This window comes from Chamaea fasciata, unplaced genomic scaffold (genome assembly GCF_029207755.1).
Source record: "Chamaea fasciata isolate MVZ Bird 193981 ecotype frontalis unplaced genomic scaffold, bChaFas1.0.hap1 SCAF_3, whole genome shotgun sequence".
Classification (NCBI taxonomy): Eukaryota; Metazoa; Chordata; class Aves; order Passeriformes; family Sylviidae; genus Chamaea; species Chamaea fasciata.
This window is the reverse complement of record NW_027094088.1, coordinates 41,641,194-41,655,850: the sequence shown is the minus strand read 5'-3', so window position 1 is coordinate 41,655,850 and position 14,657 is coordinate 41,641,194. Positions and strand designations below refer to the sequence as shown.

Sequence of the window (14,657 nt, the reverse complement as noted above, 5' to 3'; positions counted from 1 at the left end):
TCACCACAGCTGTTTGTGGCTACACAGAGCCAGATAGGGAAACAGACCAGGTTAGTTACCTGACTACAAGAAAGGCAGGGAAGAGAGACAGAGGCTATTTCCAGTTTCTCAAACTAGGGCACCACACAGCTGCACAAACAGCTGCACAGTACAACTGAGACGATGCATGGGGACTGAAACGAATGGCTGTGCAAGAGAATTATTTAAAGTGGCACTGATAGTAAAAGCAACAGTTATCCCACTATGGCTTCAGGCAAAGTGGCATGGTATGGGCCAATGGTTTCAAAGGATATGACATCCTGCTCCTATGGATTTGTGGGTGTCTTAGGCACCCTTGGAAATCACAACCTAGACATTCAGAACTAACAGCCTCTTGCTTCAGAGTAGGGCAAACAGTTTACATTAGTTTTAACCTGTTCTTACTAAAACTGTAACATTGCTTTTACCAAATTTTGGCTGCTTTGCCAATTAACAGTAAGTAAGCAGATCTGCAAACTGCAAAGAGGTCAGTTTCCACCATATTTTAATTGACAATATTAAGGAGTAAAAAAGAAGATCACTAACACATCCATCACCACTGCAAACTGAAACACTGTGTAGATTTACTTGAGTTAGCTTCAAATGTGCTACATCAGCAGCTGTACAATGGTGGCAGACTCCACATGGACTAATTTAATTTGTTGTCTTGTTCCAGTAAGCTCTTTTTCAATGTTAATCCACTGTGATTCTCTTTTATACTACAACCTACAGACATTGTAGATTACTTCTTCCCATCCTATCCCTTATCAAATTACAAAAACCAGTCAACCTGACCTCATCTGAGAGAAACTGGCACAGGATTCTACTTTGTAAAGAACAAAACTTCTTTGTAGGTCTATCAGTGAATCCATAAAAAGATAATGCTTACACATACCCATGCATTCCAATACAGACTGTGACTAATGATCTACATTCTTGTCTAAGAAGCAACTATACACTGGAATAAAAAAACAACCCATGAACTACTAGCAAGTGATATGGTTAAAACAGTTAGAGGTAGATACATGCACTGAAAATGCAGATTTAATAGAGGCACCCATGCAGACAGAATCTACCTACCTTTCTGGAACGGTTAAGAATTGAGGGTGTATTACGATTTACTTTAGAAAATTTTCTCTGGAATTGGAAGCCTGAACTGAGAATAAATAACACATGCCATCTGTGGTTTTATTCTAAAATCACTTCCTTAAAAGAAGACAACTTTCATATTAAAATTTCATTTTCATTATGGCTCTAAATAAATGTTTCTGTATTTCAATTCTAATCTTCTTTGAGTGCTGAAACCACTGTAACACAAATGCTAACCTGCCTACTACCCTGCCATCTTGCAGCAACAATTGTTAATTAGGAATTTTGGTCTGCATGTTTCTGAAAACATCAATGAATATCCTGCTGTTTAGATGAATAAGTAAAACCCAACCAAGTTATAATTATCTACAAAATTTGGAGGCAGTACACCAAAAAATGAAAAATGACAGATGTGCATGATTACTGCTGAGATTTTTGTTATTCTCTCCAAATTGCTATGTAAACTCTGATTCAGTTTTTCCTATTATGGCACAGCTTCAACATCTGGTTGCTGAGGGAAGTCATGTACTTAATTACCTTTTTGTGCCTTTCTAAGCAAATAGTTTGGATATTAGGTTTGATGGCGGTGCACTTTCATCAATAAAATGTAAAGCAATTACCACAGAGAAATCAACACATTCAAAAGAATAAAAGTACAGTACACTTTTAATTTTCAACTCACTGGCTGAAAGACACTGTAAAGATAACACTTAACTAACGGAAGTCTTAAGAACATGAAATTGGTCCAAGGATGTGGATAAAGAATTCTCTGTCTTCAAGGAGATGAATGCAAGCACAGATACAAGTACCTGCTACCAAATCTGTTTATACCCCTGGATAAGGAAATCTTATTTTCTAGCACTTGGATGAAAGAACTAATAATAGCTGGCATGGCTACTTGCATTTGTGTTATTACAGTAACTGTATTTGACTGTTCTGAAAACTGCAGACTTAAAATCAACAGAAGGTAAAACTTTAACAGTGCATTAGTGTTCTGTAAAAGCGTATTACAACTCACTAATTCATCCAGAGCCACACTTATCGAAGCAACATTAGGTTTTATATACTCTCCGACTTTCAAAAATTTCCTAAAGATCATTGTTTTGCTCAGTCTTTTGATCATTAACAACTTTCACAACTTCCCATTTAGCAAGGAAAAAAGCTCCAATTTTTAAAAGTCATTTTAAAAGCACTGAAATGGAACAGCATATAGAAAAAGCCCTACAATTTCACTCACATTTTCTCCTACTCCATAATAATTACATTTCAGCTGCTCAGAGTTTTTACTCGAAACAAAATGCATTTTCTATCCTAAATGCTAATAGAGTCTGAAGCAATGAATTCAAGATTTCATATTTCAAAACTGAAAGCATACTTGAATAATGGTGTAAGTAGTTTAATCCTTACCTTTTCCAGATTCCAACAAGATAGAATAAATATGCTGACGAGCAGGGCGGTAGATAAGTGCCTGCCCAGGAATCTCTGTATCATAGTCATCTTCCAAGGAGTTGCTGCACTCTATCTCTCCATGACTCAGGATATTGAAGATACAATAATTTTCAGATTGGATATGCTGTTCTTTAGCTAACTGTTCAAAGAGGGAAGAAGGCATTATTTCCAAAATTAAGATAATTAAGAATCAAAAAGTAACAAAATGTATTCACTGTTTGAGGAAATAGATATTTCTCTATCAGTAAAAATGGAGGGAATAGCCAGGGAGGGAACAACTGCTTTTCCAAATAACACCAGTATAGTATATTTTCAGACATCCAACTTTTTTTGGACAGGAATTCCCAGGAAAACCATCATTGCCTTTCTTAGCCCCTCCTTTAATTCTTAAAACTTGGGAGCTTGAATAACAATTTTCTAGAAAGTAATAATTCTTAAAATTAATTCTGAATTCCAGCATAGCTGCCCTCCTTCAGTCACCTGAAAATTTAACTCCTTTCTTTAAACAGTAAGTGAAGGCATGAAAAAATGAAAACTTTTAATTTTATTGCAAGATGAACTGTATAGGACAGCTGTATTTCTTTCCCAACCCGACTTGGTGTAGTTTACATTCCAGTAAAATTAGAATACTTAACTTCATCACACTTTGCAATAGCTCTCCACCGTGAAAAGAAATGCCATTTACTCTAGTGAGGAAAACCAGGTCTGCAGGCATGCTGCTGAAAAGCAGAATTAACAGCATCACCCAGCCTGCACATTAATCACGCACTGGATGCAGATACATCTGGCTACAGCAGCTGGCTACAAGCAGCTGGTCTGCTGGTCTGGAAAGGCCTAGGTGAGAAAGCAACAAAGATGCTCTCAGGCAGCACAGAATTCCAACCAGTAACACTGGCAATCTGGATTGGCCAAGTGCACAGCCAGACAGACTTTCTACTTCACACCCCCAGACCAAAACTCTGGGGGTGTTCAAACAGCTGAGAGGAGTGAATACTTTCATGGGGTGCTACTAATAAGTTCTCCAGGACCCATGCCATATGGTGAGCAGGCACTGTTGTTTCCCTGCTCTGCATTCCCTGCATGTGTCATGCTATCTGTACTGTTCGGGTTGTGCCATCCCACCGCAGCTACCACAGATGCTTCCACTGGGAGTTACTGGACCACTGGCCAGAAACAAATTCACCATTTCTGCAGAATGTCAGAATCTGCAAACCTGGCAACTCAGCAGGTCAAAGCTGCAGTCATTCACTAGGTCACTGATCAAAACTAATCCTACTGATATGTCATACTTTCCGTGTACAGTGCCAATCAACAGAGCACTTATTCAATAAATTAAACGTTTCCCTGCAAGAAATGCTTCAGTACTCCTAATATGTGTAAACAATGTAATCCCCCAAGTGTAGTTTTGTATAAAATAAAAACAGAGCATCAAGTACTTCTAAGCAGGATTTTAATGAAGCACTGAACTATTTCACAGAAACCAGCCACAGATATGAGATCATCAGTAACTCTAGTTTACTACAATTTGCCAGTAATCTACTCATCCTTATGTACTGACAAAACTACACACTGATTTCAAAAGTATTGCTGTATTCAATATCTGTATCTTGAAAAATATTTCTGATTCATACCTACAATCAGCTAGAAAGTTATGCTCTTCTGAGAGAAACAGCAACATGAGGCTATGCCCTCGTGGTTGGAATTGAGCTTTGTGTGCCATTTATGTGCAGTCCAGACAAGGTGCAAGGTAAGCAGAACTACATATGGGTTTCAAAATATGAAGCAAAGCACACACATTACACATACAAATACTTGAACACTTGTAACAAAAACAAAAGAGAAGTTAACATGTCGAACATTTTGGCTGTAATTTCCTTGGCCCAGGGACTAGCTTCATGTAGGATTCATGCAGCAACAGTGAGGCATTCTTCAATGGAATTTCTAAACATTATTATTTTATTAGAGCAGTAGCTCAGCATGGTGCTTCAGAACTTCAGCCCTTCAAATTAAAGACCAAGCCAAGAAATAATGACCACTTGTCATAAAGACCACATGGTATATTCTCTTAAGGAATGAAGATATTGTCACTATTGTCTTGGCTATATTCCAACCTAGATAATTGCATTCTGGCTTTTTTTTCCTTGCACTTCAAGCAGAAAGAGTCACCACCAACACCTTATTATGATGTATGGCTGCTGGTTTTTTAAAATTATATTCTATTTAACCACAACAGTCAAAAGTGATATGTATTGTATCTATGTGTGATTAATATAAAAACCCAAATACATCTACAGTTTATCTGAAATGAGCATTGCATAAGTTACAATGTAGTTATAAAATGTTTTATACTCTTTTTAGAAAGGAAAATGTGAATTATATTACTACTTTAGAGTAATTTGAGGAAATAAATAGTTTTCAAGAAAATGCTCAAGATAAGAAAGAGAAAGAAAAAAAAAGTTTTGTGTTTGAAGTCTATAAGAACCTAATAAAATAGGGAGTAACAGATGGCTAATATAGGGTCTAAAATACACTTCCTTGTATAGATTTTTTAAAAAATCTCAATGTTATCTTAATTGCCACGAATTTACAGAATTGTACTCCAGACTTACTACTGTTCCATAAACTCTGATGCAAAGTAGCACATTTTCTCTTAGCCAGGCACGGCACCCTAAGCTAATATATCAAATTTCCCAGATTATATATCAATATATCAATCTGACATACCATACCTCACCCCAACACCTGCGCGTCCCTGTCCATGTGGGATGCCATAACTAAAACTTGCTACTACACTCCTGCCCTTTGGGAATTAATAAACCCATTGAAGTGCTTTTGGGTCATTCAGAGACAATGAAAACAAGGGCAATTTAACCTGAACCAAAAATAACAAAATACAGACTTATTGCATTTGACACTGACCTGCACAACATCCTTATCCCTGGAGAGGCATGGATTTCACAGATAGGCCTCTTAGTGGATGAGGAACTGGTTGGATGGTTGCACCAAAAGAGTTGTGATCAATGGCTCGAGGTGCAAGGGGAGGCCAGTGAGAATTGGTGTCAGGGCTCGGTACTGGGAGCAGCCCTGTGTAACATCTTTGCCAGGAACACGGATAGTGGGACGGAGTGCTCCCTCAGCAAGTCTGCTGGTGACACCAGGCTGTGCGGTGCCATTGACACGCAGGAGGGAAAGGATCCATCCAGAGGAATCTGGACAGGTTTGAGAGGTGGGCCTGTGCAAACCTCATCAATGTCAACAAGATCCTGCACTTGGGCCGGAGCAACCCTGACCACAAAGACAGGCTGGATGGAGAATGGATTGAGAGCAGCACTAAGGAGGGCTTTAGGGTGTTGCTGAATAAGCAGCTGGACCACCAATGTGCGCTCATAGCCAGTTGAACCCTGGACTGCACCCAAAGCAGCGTGACCAGCAGGGCAAGGGAGGGGATTCTCCCTGTCTACTCCGCTCTGGTGAGACCCTAACTGGAGTGCTGTGTCCAGCTCTGACGTCCCCAGCACGGAAGGACTTTGACCTGTTGGAGTCAGTCCAGAGGGCTGCCAAGAGGAACAGAGGGCTGGAGCACCTCTGCTATGAGGCTGAGAGAGCTGGGGTTGTACAACTGAGAAGGCCCTTGAGACACCTTAGAGCAGCCTTCAAATACCTAAAGGGGGCTACAAAAAAGCTGGAGAGGGACTTTTCACAAGGGTGTGTAGTGACAGGATGAGGGGAAATGGATTTAAACTGACAGAAAGTAGGTTTAGATGAGATATTAGGAAGAAGCTCTTTGCTGTGAAGGTAGTGAGGCACTGGCCCAGGTTGACAAGACAGAAGTTGGATCATCCCGGGAAGGATTCAACACCAGCTTGGATGGGGCTCTGAGTAACCTGGTCTAGTGGAAGTCTCCCTGCTCAGGGCACGGGTTTGGAATTAGGTGATCTTTAAGCTCCCAACCCCAACCATTCTGTGACTTCACTACATGATTCTGCAGGAGTTTCCACGTCTCCACCACGAGCAATTTCAACTTCTGCATTCTTGGCACAGCTACTTTTGGTACCTCCACTGTGAGGTGCAGCCAAGCAGATCACTGACCAGCTTATGGCTGACCTGTGGGTTCTCAAAGTAAAAACCAAGTTGATATGCAAATCCTATAAACATGGAAAATCATGTAACACATGGGAAGTACATTTCTGTGCCCAACTGCTGGCCTATACAAGGGCTGCTCCCCATTATTTGACCTACTTGACACTTCAAAAAGAGAAAAACTTCTTTTTATTAAATGTGCTACATCTGTGCTCATATTAATGCACACAATAGTCCTAACTGGGGCTCTGCTTAACAGACAAAAGATTTTTGCACAAGCAAATTTAAATCAATAAAATTGATGAACTCATTACTAACTTCCATTAACCAGTCATGGCAATAAAAAGATAACTAAGCTTTAAAAAAAGTTACCTGAAAGATTTCTTTATCTTGACAGAGAGCTGATTGTTGTTGAAGGGATAACATTTGACAATTTGTTACATTGGGAGGAATCCATGGAGACTGCTGCCCAGGCAAAAGATAGGAGTTCACTCCTCTGCAAAGCAGTGTCTTGTCTGATCCCAGAGGTAGAATCTCTTCCAAGCGTTTCAGGCTGCTGTACGAGCATGGAATTTTTGAGATGTAATATGCTACAGATAGCAGTATGTTTGTTCTCCTGTTGTAGCTGCTATTCCTGTGGGGACTGGTGGTTAAACATTTGTGCCAAAAGCCTTCCAACATGCTTTCTGGAACAACATCATTGCCAAGCAAGCATGCAAAGAGAGGAAGGTGTGTCAAACTAATACCCAGCATGTGGCAAAGAACTTCTCGAGAGTACATAACAGTGACCAGTCTGTCCAAATGGAGGTTCTCAATGGAAAAGTAGGGACACGTATTATAGATGAGGTAGTCACTATCTTGCCCCAGAATTCCTATACAGTTGTGCTGCAAACCATATGCAGCCACCTCAAAGTCTGCCTCTTGCAATGTGCAGACCGTTGTTTGACCAAGTGATTTCAGGGCATAACGTGTAAAAGTAGGCAGAGCTGAAGGAAGAACAAACATTTCCCTCCCTGGCTGTTTCCTGTGAGTCTTGATAAACTGAAACAACCTGGTTATTTCCTCAGTATTCTTCATCCTCCGTTTGATCCACTCATCTCTCTTTTTCTCTTCTACCACCCCATCGAAGTAAAACACCAACTTGATACCAGCTGCCATAAAAGCATTGATAAAACCCTCTAAAATGGCAAGGTACTCCCGCCACTGGCCACCGCACACCCAGGATTCTGGTGTGTACCAGCGTCTAACGCAGCTCATGGCATCTACGACGATAACAGGCGGGGAATCAGGATGCTCAATGCGATGCTTTTCTGCCATTTCTCTCAGATCTACCGTTTGGCATGCATCAGGGCAAACTCTTGCCACAAATCCCTGCAAGCCTCTAACACCCATGGCTGATCTCCGAAACTCACAGCAGTCTGAAAGAAGAAAAATAAAAACAACATTCTAAGATGCAACGCTGAGAAACAATGAAATTCTACAATAATAAAAAAAGCTGCTTGGAAACTGAACTGTTATTTTTCTGCTTTTGCTGAGAGGTCATTGCCGTATACTGGCTTTTAACAACTTGAAAGAGTTTATTTACCCTCAGCAAACTGAACATAAGTATTCATTAGTTTTCCCTTCCACACCTGTTTTTTATATCAGTGAAAAATATAAATATCAAAAGATTCTCACAAATACGGCCAAACAAAGTTCACAGAATCATTGAATGAGCAAGGCTGGAAGGAACCACAAGGTCCACCCTCACTGCTCCAGCAGGGTCATCCTAGAGCACATGGTACACGACTGTTTGGACAGTTCTTGAATACCTCCAGTGAGGGAAATTTCAGGTTAATAGCGTATAAGAAAATACACAATACTAGAAAAACACGGGTAGTTTTTTTTTTTTAATTAAGAAATATACATGCATACGCTATTCAAAAGGGAAAGAAAGGAAAGCGAGTTTACAAAGTATTGTGAACAGCATTTTAAAAGCATTCGTGAAACTTAGCAGTTAAACCCAGAGTTCTGAATACCACCCTCTTTAATCAGTTTGGTTTGAAAGGGGCCTTTCAGGACCTCGCAGTGTGCGGGGGTCGCTGCGTGCAGTCCCGGCAGGGCCGAGCCCCCCGCTCCGGGGTCCGTGCGGCTCCCGGGCCGGGCCGGGCCGGGCCGGGCCGGGCCGCGCCGCCCGCGCACACCGGGGCTCGGCCCGCCCCGGCCCGGCTCGGCCCGGCCCGGCTCGGACCACCTCACCCCGGCCCGGCCCCAGTGGGCCCCAGCCCCACCGCCCGGCCCCACTGCCCGGCACTGACCCGAGCACCGCTTCCGCTTCCCATGGGGCGGGGCCGCGCCTGCGCCCGGCGGCGGGGCCGGGCCCGTGGAGCCGCGGCTGCCCCGCCCGCGGGCTGCGGTCCCTCGGTTTTGTACGGCCACAATGGGGCCGGAGCGGCCTTTGTGCCCCCGAACGAACCCGGCCGGCACGGGGGGACGGAGTACATGAAAGCGTCGCGCACTGAAATCGGTTCAACCCCCCCTCCCCCCCCTTCCCCCCCCGAGTCGCGCTTGGGAGATTTATGTTCCCCCCCGGCAGTGCGACCTTGGGCACGGGGGGGAGGGTGGCGGTGGTGGGTTCGCTTTGTCGGGCCCGGCGATTGCTGAAGGGGAGCCCCCGTTTTCCCCCGGGTCGCACATCCCGGGATAACGCCCTGGGTGCGGGCCGGGAGCGAGACCCGCTCGCAGCTCGCCGGCAACAGGTGGGGACGTGAATAACTTCACATCTTCTCGGGAGGGGGAAGAGGGACACGGGGGAGCCCATGGGAAGATTAGATCAGATGTTATTGCCGGTGAAAAAGAGAGCGGTGCTCTGGGGAGTGCAGATTAATATATTTGGTGACTCCGAGTACACAAAGCCTCGCCATTGTAGCGGTGTCTGAATGCCTGTGAATAGGATGGAGCATATGTGGCCTGTCACCGCAGGTGCCCACATCTGTTCGTCTCCGGGCAGATGCTCTCAGAAAAGGGGAGAGCATTTCCAAAAGCTCAGGCCCGCCCCATCCATACCCATCCTCTTTCTCATAATCACCTTCTGCAGAGGAGTTTTTGCCCCCACCTTCTCCCACCCCCTGCCTACCCTGAACGTGGAGAGGTGCAGAAAGAAATAAAAACTGCACAAATTGGAATTGGCTTGGAAAGCTCTGGAAGCAAACTGCTGCCCCCTCTCCTCCCCCAAAGTTTATTAGCAGGAAGTTTTGCGCTACAGGCAACATACAATGCACAAGATGCACACACTCTGCAAAGTGGGAGAACACGAAAACCCTTCATGCATGAAATGCAGGGCAGTACAGCAGCACTCTGTGCTGTCACAGGGCTCTAGAGAGTGACCTGTGCTGGAGTGGTAGTTTGCAGCTAGTATTTAGAGTGCTGGCTTAAGATGACAATTAATAATGCTGGGCAAAAGGGAGTTTTCCTACAAGAACAGGCAGAGGCAGCGAATATTGCTACTGAAATTGGTAGCGGAAGGGGATATTTCCAGCCATCCAGCAAAATCTCATAGCTGCAATGCAGAACATTTTTTTGAGGCGTGCCATCACATTTTTTATCACATGTACATGACCTGAGTCCTGTCGCCTACCCTCCCTCTCTGCCAAGACAAGCCGGGCCTCAGTGCTGCATGGGCTTACACTGGGCTTGTTTGACAGGGCAAATGGGGTGCGGTGCTGGGGCGCAGGACAAATATCAGGATCAAGGGATATTTCGTGTGGTAAGGCATTTCAGAAGGTTTTATAGTTCAAATGTGGTCTGTGGCTTCTGGTGTAATGAAGATCTTGAGTATCCTTATACTTAAAGGTGGGCAAAGATGCAGGGTCGAGGTGCTCCCAAGAGGGGCACGGGCAGGAAGAGTATTTGAACCTGCGTGTCCCAGAGCCGGGGCCAGGAGAAGGAATGGGACCTGCCCAGCCCAGGGCACCCACGGGCAGTTTTGGGAAAAGTTATGTCGCAGACCGGAGGTAACCCGAGGGCTGAGGGAGGGCAAGGCGGGGGGAAACCTTCTTTCCCCGAACCCCATTTGTCTCGTTGTTGCCTGGGGGGGTCCCGTGGTTCTGCCCCCCGGAGGGAGGCCAGCAGTCCTTCACCCTTCCGACTTCGGGAGCAATGACAGCTCATGCACACGAGTGACCAATTTTATCCCTCTTAGTTTCCCACAAGCAAAATCCCGTCGGAAGCGAGCCAGGGAGCAAACCCAAACAAACAAGTAGCGCAGGGAAACGGGGCCGGGGCGGGGGGAGGGGGTATCTGGTTTTCTCCTCGTGTGCAATCAGTAAAACATATATAGGGGCCACTTCGGGATTTGCCCAGGGAAGGGTTGGAGAGCAGCTGGCTGCGGTAATCTCCTCGGGAGACAAAGGAATGCCCCGTCCCAGGATCACAGGTAAACACACAACTATTGTAATGAAAATGAGGGGCTAGGATAGGGCCGGAGCAGATGATTTGCGATTTCAAAAAGGGGGCTGGGGGGAAGGGAAGACCCAGAGCTGCTTATCTATCATCTGGCCTCGCTGTGTGCCAGCTGAGCCACGCGACTGCCCTTTCTTATTCTAATCAGCACATGCCTTTGCAACTTTGGGCTAACCTACACGCTAAACTTCTTAATCCTCCTCTCCGCACACGGCAAGGGCGGCGGAGCGCCCCTCCGGCACCGCGGCCCCTCCGCGCCCGTCATGCACCCGCCTCGGATCGGGGCGCCCGGCGGCGGGGCCCGGGGCAGCGCCTGCACCCCGGTCACGCCTCCGTGCCTGGGGCCAGCGGGGGAGCCAGAGCCCCGGCCCGGCGGCACCCTGCCTGCCCTCTCCCCGCTTCTCGTCCCCTCCCGCCCGGCCCGGCCCGGCCCGGAGGAACAGGTGAAGGGGGCGTGCGGCAGAGGGGCAGCCAAGCACACATACCTCCGTAGGGACTATAGACCTAATTAAAATATTATGCACACTCGGCTACACATAGCTCCACACCTACACGTCTCTCCGCCGACGCACCGTTCGCCATATGCCCGGAGCCCTCCGTCCCGGGAAAAATCAGGGTTGCACGCCAGCGATGGCAGCGCGTCGCCCTAATTAACACACGCACATATCCCACCCACCCCCCTTTGTAAGTGACTTTTCCCATAATCTGGCTCGCTTAGAAATAAAAGCTGCGGCTGATGGGGAGCTCTCGGCCGCGCTGGTGCGCGGCGCGACCGTAAATACTCGCCGGAGCAGGAGAGGGGGGCCGGCGTTGCGGGAAGGGTATCAATTAGGGGCAGGGAGGGAGAGCACAATACCCCACCAGCCCCAGCGAGCCGCTGGCAGGCGGGGCCGGGCCCGCCGCGTCCCGGCCGTGCGGGGTCACCGTGCCCTGGCGGGCCTCCGGGCTCCGCGCCCGCCCCCGGGGGTCCCGCCGCCGGCTCACCCCGGCGGGGCGGGTGCGGCCGCGCAGGGAGTCGGGCGGGATGGGACGGGACGGGACCGACCGGCCGGCCGTGCCCGGCAGCGGGGGCTGGTGGCGGTGCGCGGGCACGGCGAACAGCGCGGGGGCGGCGGGGGCCGGCGGGGGGCGGCGGGCGAGCGCGGTGCGGAGACACGCAGTTGGGAGCGAAAAAGCGCCATTTGGTTGGGAGCAGATGGCTGGCTGGGGGGCTGATCGCGTCTAAAGGCGTGTCATCCCCCTTCAGCGAGAATCCCTAAGGGCTCCCCTTGTCTTCGAAATCAATGAAAATTAAAGTGCAGAGAATGGATGAATAGTTAGACCTCGAGTCCCTCCTTTGTTTGCCTCAGCTACTGGTGGGCAGGAGTTAAACTACAACAGCCTCCTATAGAAACACTTAAGTTAAACAGTCTCCCCGTTAGTCCAGCATCTGAAAGAGAGAGGGAGAGGGGGGAAAAAAGCAGAAAAAGGAGCTTTCTGCTTGATTTCCCCAATACAGAATCGCGTGGCATAAATTAAGCCAGAGAAGAATGAGCGCCGTGGGCAGGATCCTGCCGGCTCTCACGGCGCCTTTCAGTCACGCTCAGCAGCGGTAATCGAGAAATCTGTGCCACGTCAATTTAACAAATACCCAGTACCGAAGGGGGGTTGTTAAGGATTTGGGGGCAAGTTTTTCGTTTTTTTTTTTTTTTTTTTTTTTTTTTTTTTTTTTTTTTTGATCGCTAGGTTAAAGCCCTCGCGCGTGTAACTTTTTATTTCCAGTTTTTTAAGCAAGGGGATGCTAATGGACCAACTTTCTATCTCTCGTAGATTAAAAGATCCGCGTTGATATATCACTTCTCGCCTCCACCGACGGGCCACCACCCAAATTTCAAGACAGATATTGCCGCTCACCGCCGCCGCCCCCCGCTCCCCCCACTCGCTTAGTAAACCTCATACGAAGTGATGTTTCCCCCCCGCTCTCTTTTTTTTCCCGGCGATAACGCCGCAGCAAAGTTTGCGAAGCAGCGACAAACCACTTGAAAGGATGTTGACGCTAGGTGGCAAAAGTAACGTGCAGTGAAAACCGGCGGTGCTGCGGGATGCGTCCCCCCGCTCCCCGCTGCTGAGGCTGGCCACGGCGGGGGCGGGCGGCCGGGCCTCCGGGGATCCGCCGACCGCTTCGCTCCGTTCCCTCCTGGGCCGCCTTCTCTACGTCCTCGCACGACTCTTGCGGGATCGCTGGTCCCCTCTCTGACCAGAAACAACTCCGGGGTAAAAAAAAAAAAAAAAAAAATTAAAAAAAAAATCAAACATTCCTGTACATTTTAAACTTTTGCTTATGCGTCGAGGGGCGGGGAGAGGAAGAGCACCTGGATGTAGATGGCTCGTTCGACTACAATTAGATGTAAAGGACACACGCTGAGTGGCAAAACGTTGCAAAGATCTGGATGCTTGTACCAAGGGTTGGGGTAGGTGCCCTGGGTTTGGGGTAGGTGCCACAAACCCCTGGTAAATGAATGTGGGCAGCTACAGTCCTGGAACAGTCAAGAAGAGCTGGGCTGAATGAACTCATTAGTGATTTTCTTTTAATTGGTATTACTCAATGCTTTTACTTTAAGAAGTCTTTAAGATTTTTTTTTTCCTAGTGCATTGTAAGATAATTTGTGATCAAGACATCTGCTTCAATGGAAGTCACATTTTGCCATGCAAATGCACGTTTCAACCCAATAAAGTCGCCATAATAAGGCTTTTAGCACGGCATACCTACAGTGAGGTTATTGTAGCCAAATCCTCTCCTCTCGCACACAAGCTTAATCTGTGCTGAAATGATCTGTTACAATTAAAATGACATTTACAGAGACAGTTACACCTTGCATCCTAATGAATCCGCCTGCGCCTACCAAAGGTGTTTAAACAGAGGGCCTAAACAAAGTGGAAAACCCTGCTTCGAGTGACATGCCAGAGTCGCCCTCCAACTTTTATCCCCTGCTTCCATCCATCATTAAGAGCCTGCTCAAATGGTAATAGTCTCTATCCCTTTTTCACCGCACCAGTAAACTGCTTTCCATGTTTTAAAGGTCAAAACAAAAGTTCTACTGCCTGATGGATACGTCAAAAAAAAAAAAAAATAAAGGTGACGACTGGTATAAATTTGGGCTAGTTTATTTTGTGCTCGTGTGTGTGTATGTGAGTGTGTGTGTGTGTGTGTGTTGCGGAGGGGGGAAGTGCTGGAAGGGATTTCTTTAAAAAATGTGCGGACATTGTTGTAGAGGCAGTAGCGTGCGCCGAGGGGAGCTCTTTCTCTCCCTCGCATTGTGCAGGGAGCAGGTGCTGTCTACATTACCATACAGCTGAGAGCACAAAGAGCTAACTGATTCAGCCCTCACACAATAACAAACGGCCTTAATGACAGCCACGCGAACGACACACACCAAACTCACTTTTTACTAAGCTGAAGGACGAAAAAAGAGAGAGGGAGAGAGAGAGAGAGAGAGACGGAGAGAGAGGGAGAGGTTGCTGGTGATGATGATAATAATCATAGAGGGGTGCGGGACCCGGGCGCAGCGAGTGCCTCCCTCCGGCAGCGGTAGTGGCGGGGA

General features: G+C 46.9%; 1 protein-coding gene and 1 long non-coding RNA gene across 3 annotated transcripts in view; one reads left to right on the top strand and one right to left on the bottom strand.

Moving 5' to 3' along the window:
- The window catches only part of FAM120B (family with sequence similarity 120 member B), a 48,405-nt gene extending 39,453 nt beyond the window's left edge, over window positions 1-8,952 (bottom strand). The window contains exons 1-3 of one of the 2 annotated variants that reach the window (XM_066178731.1): window positions 8,934-8,952; window positions 7,009-8,054; window positions 2,515-2,695 (exon numbers count right to left, since the gene is read on the bottom strand). In XM_066178731.1, coding sequence (XP_066034828.1) covers window positions 2,515-2,695; window positions 7,009-8,028 — 1,201 coding nt within the window. In that variant the 5' untranslated portion in view covers window positions 8,029-8,054; window positions 8,934-8,952. Of the gene's footprint in view, window positions 1-2,514; window positions 2,696-7,008; window positions 8,055-8,697; window positions 8,786-8,933 lie in introns of those variants that run through there. The other variant, XM_066178732.1, reaches the window with a different exon arrangement.
- Window positions 8,953-10,915: 1,963 nt separating this feature from the next.
- Window positions 10,916-14,190, top strand: LOC136286774 (uncharacterized). Its single transcript, XR_010719992.1, has 2 exons — window positions 10,916-11,050; window positions 12,886-14,190. It is a non-coding gene; the product is annotated as an uncharacterized lncRNA (long non-coding RNA).
- Window positions 14,191-14,657: the final 467 nt, after the last annotated feature.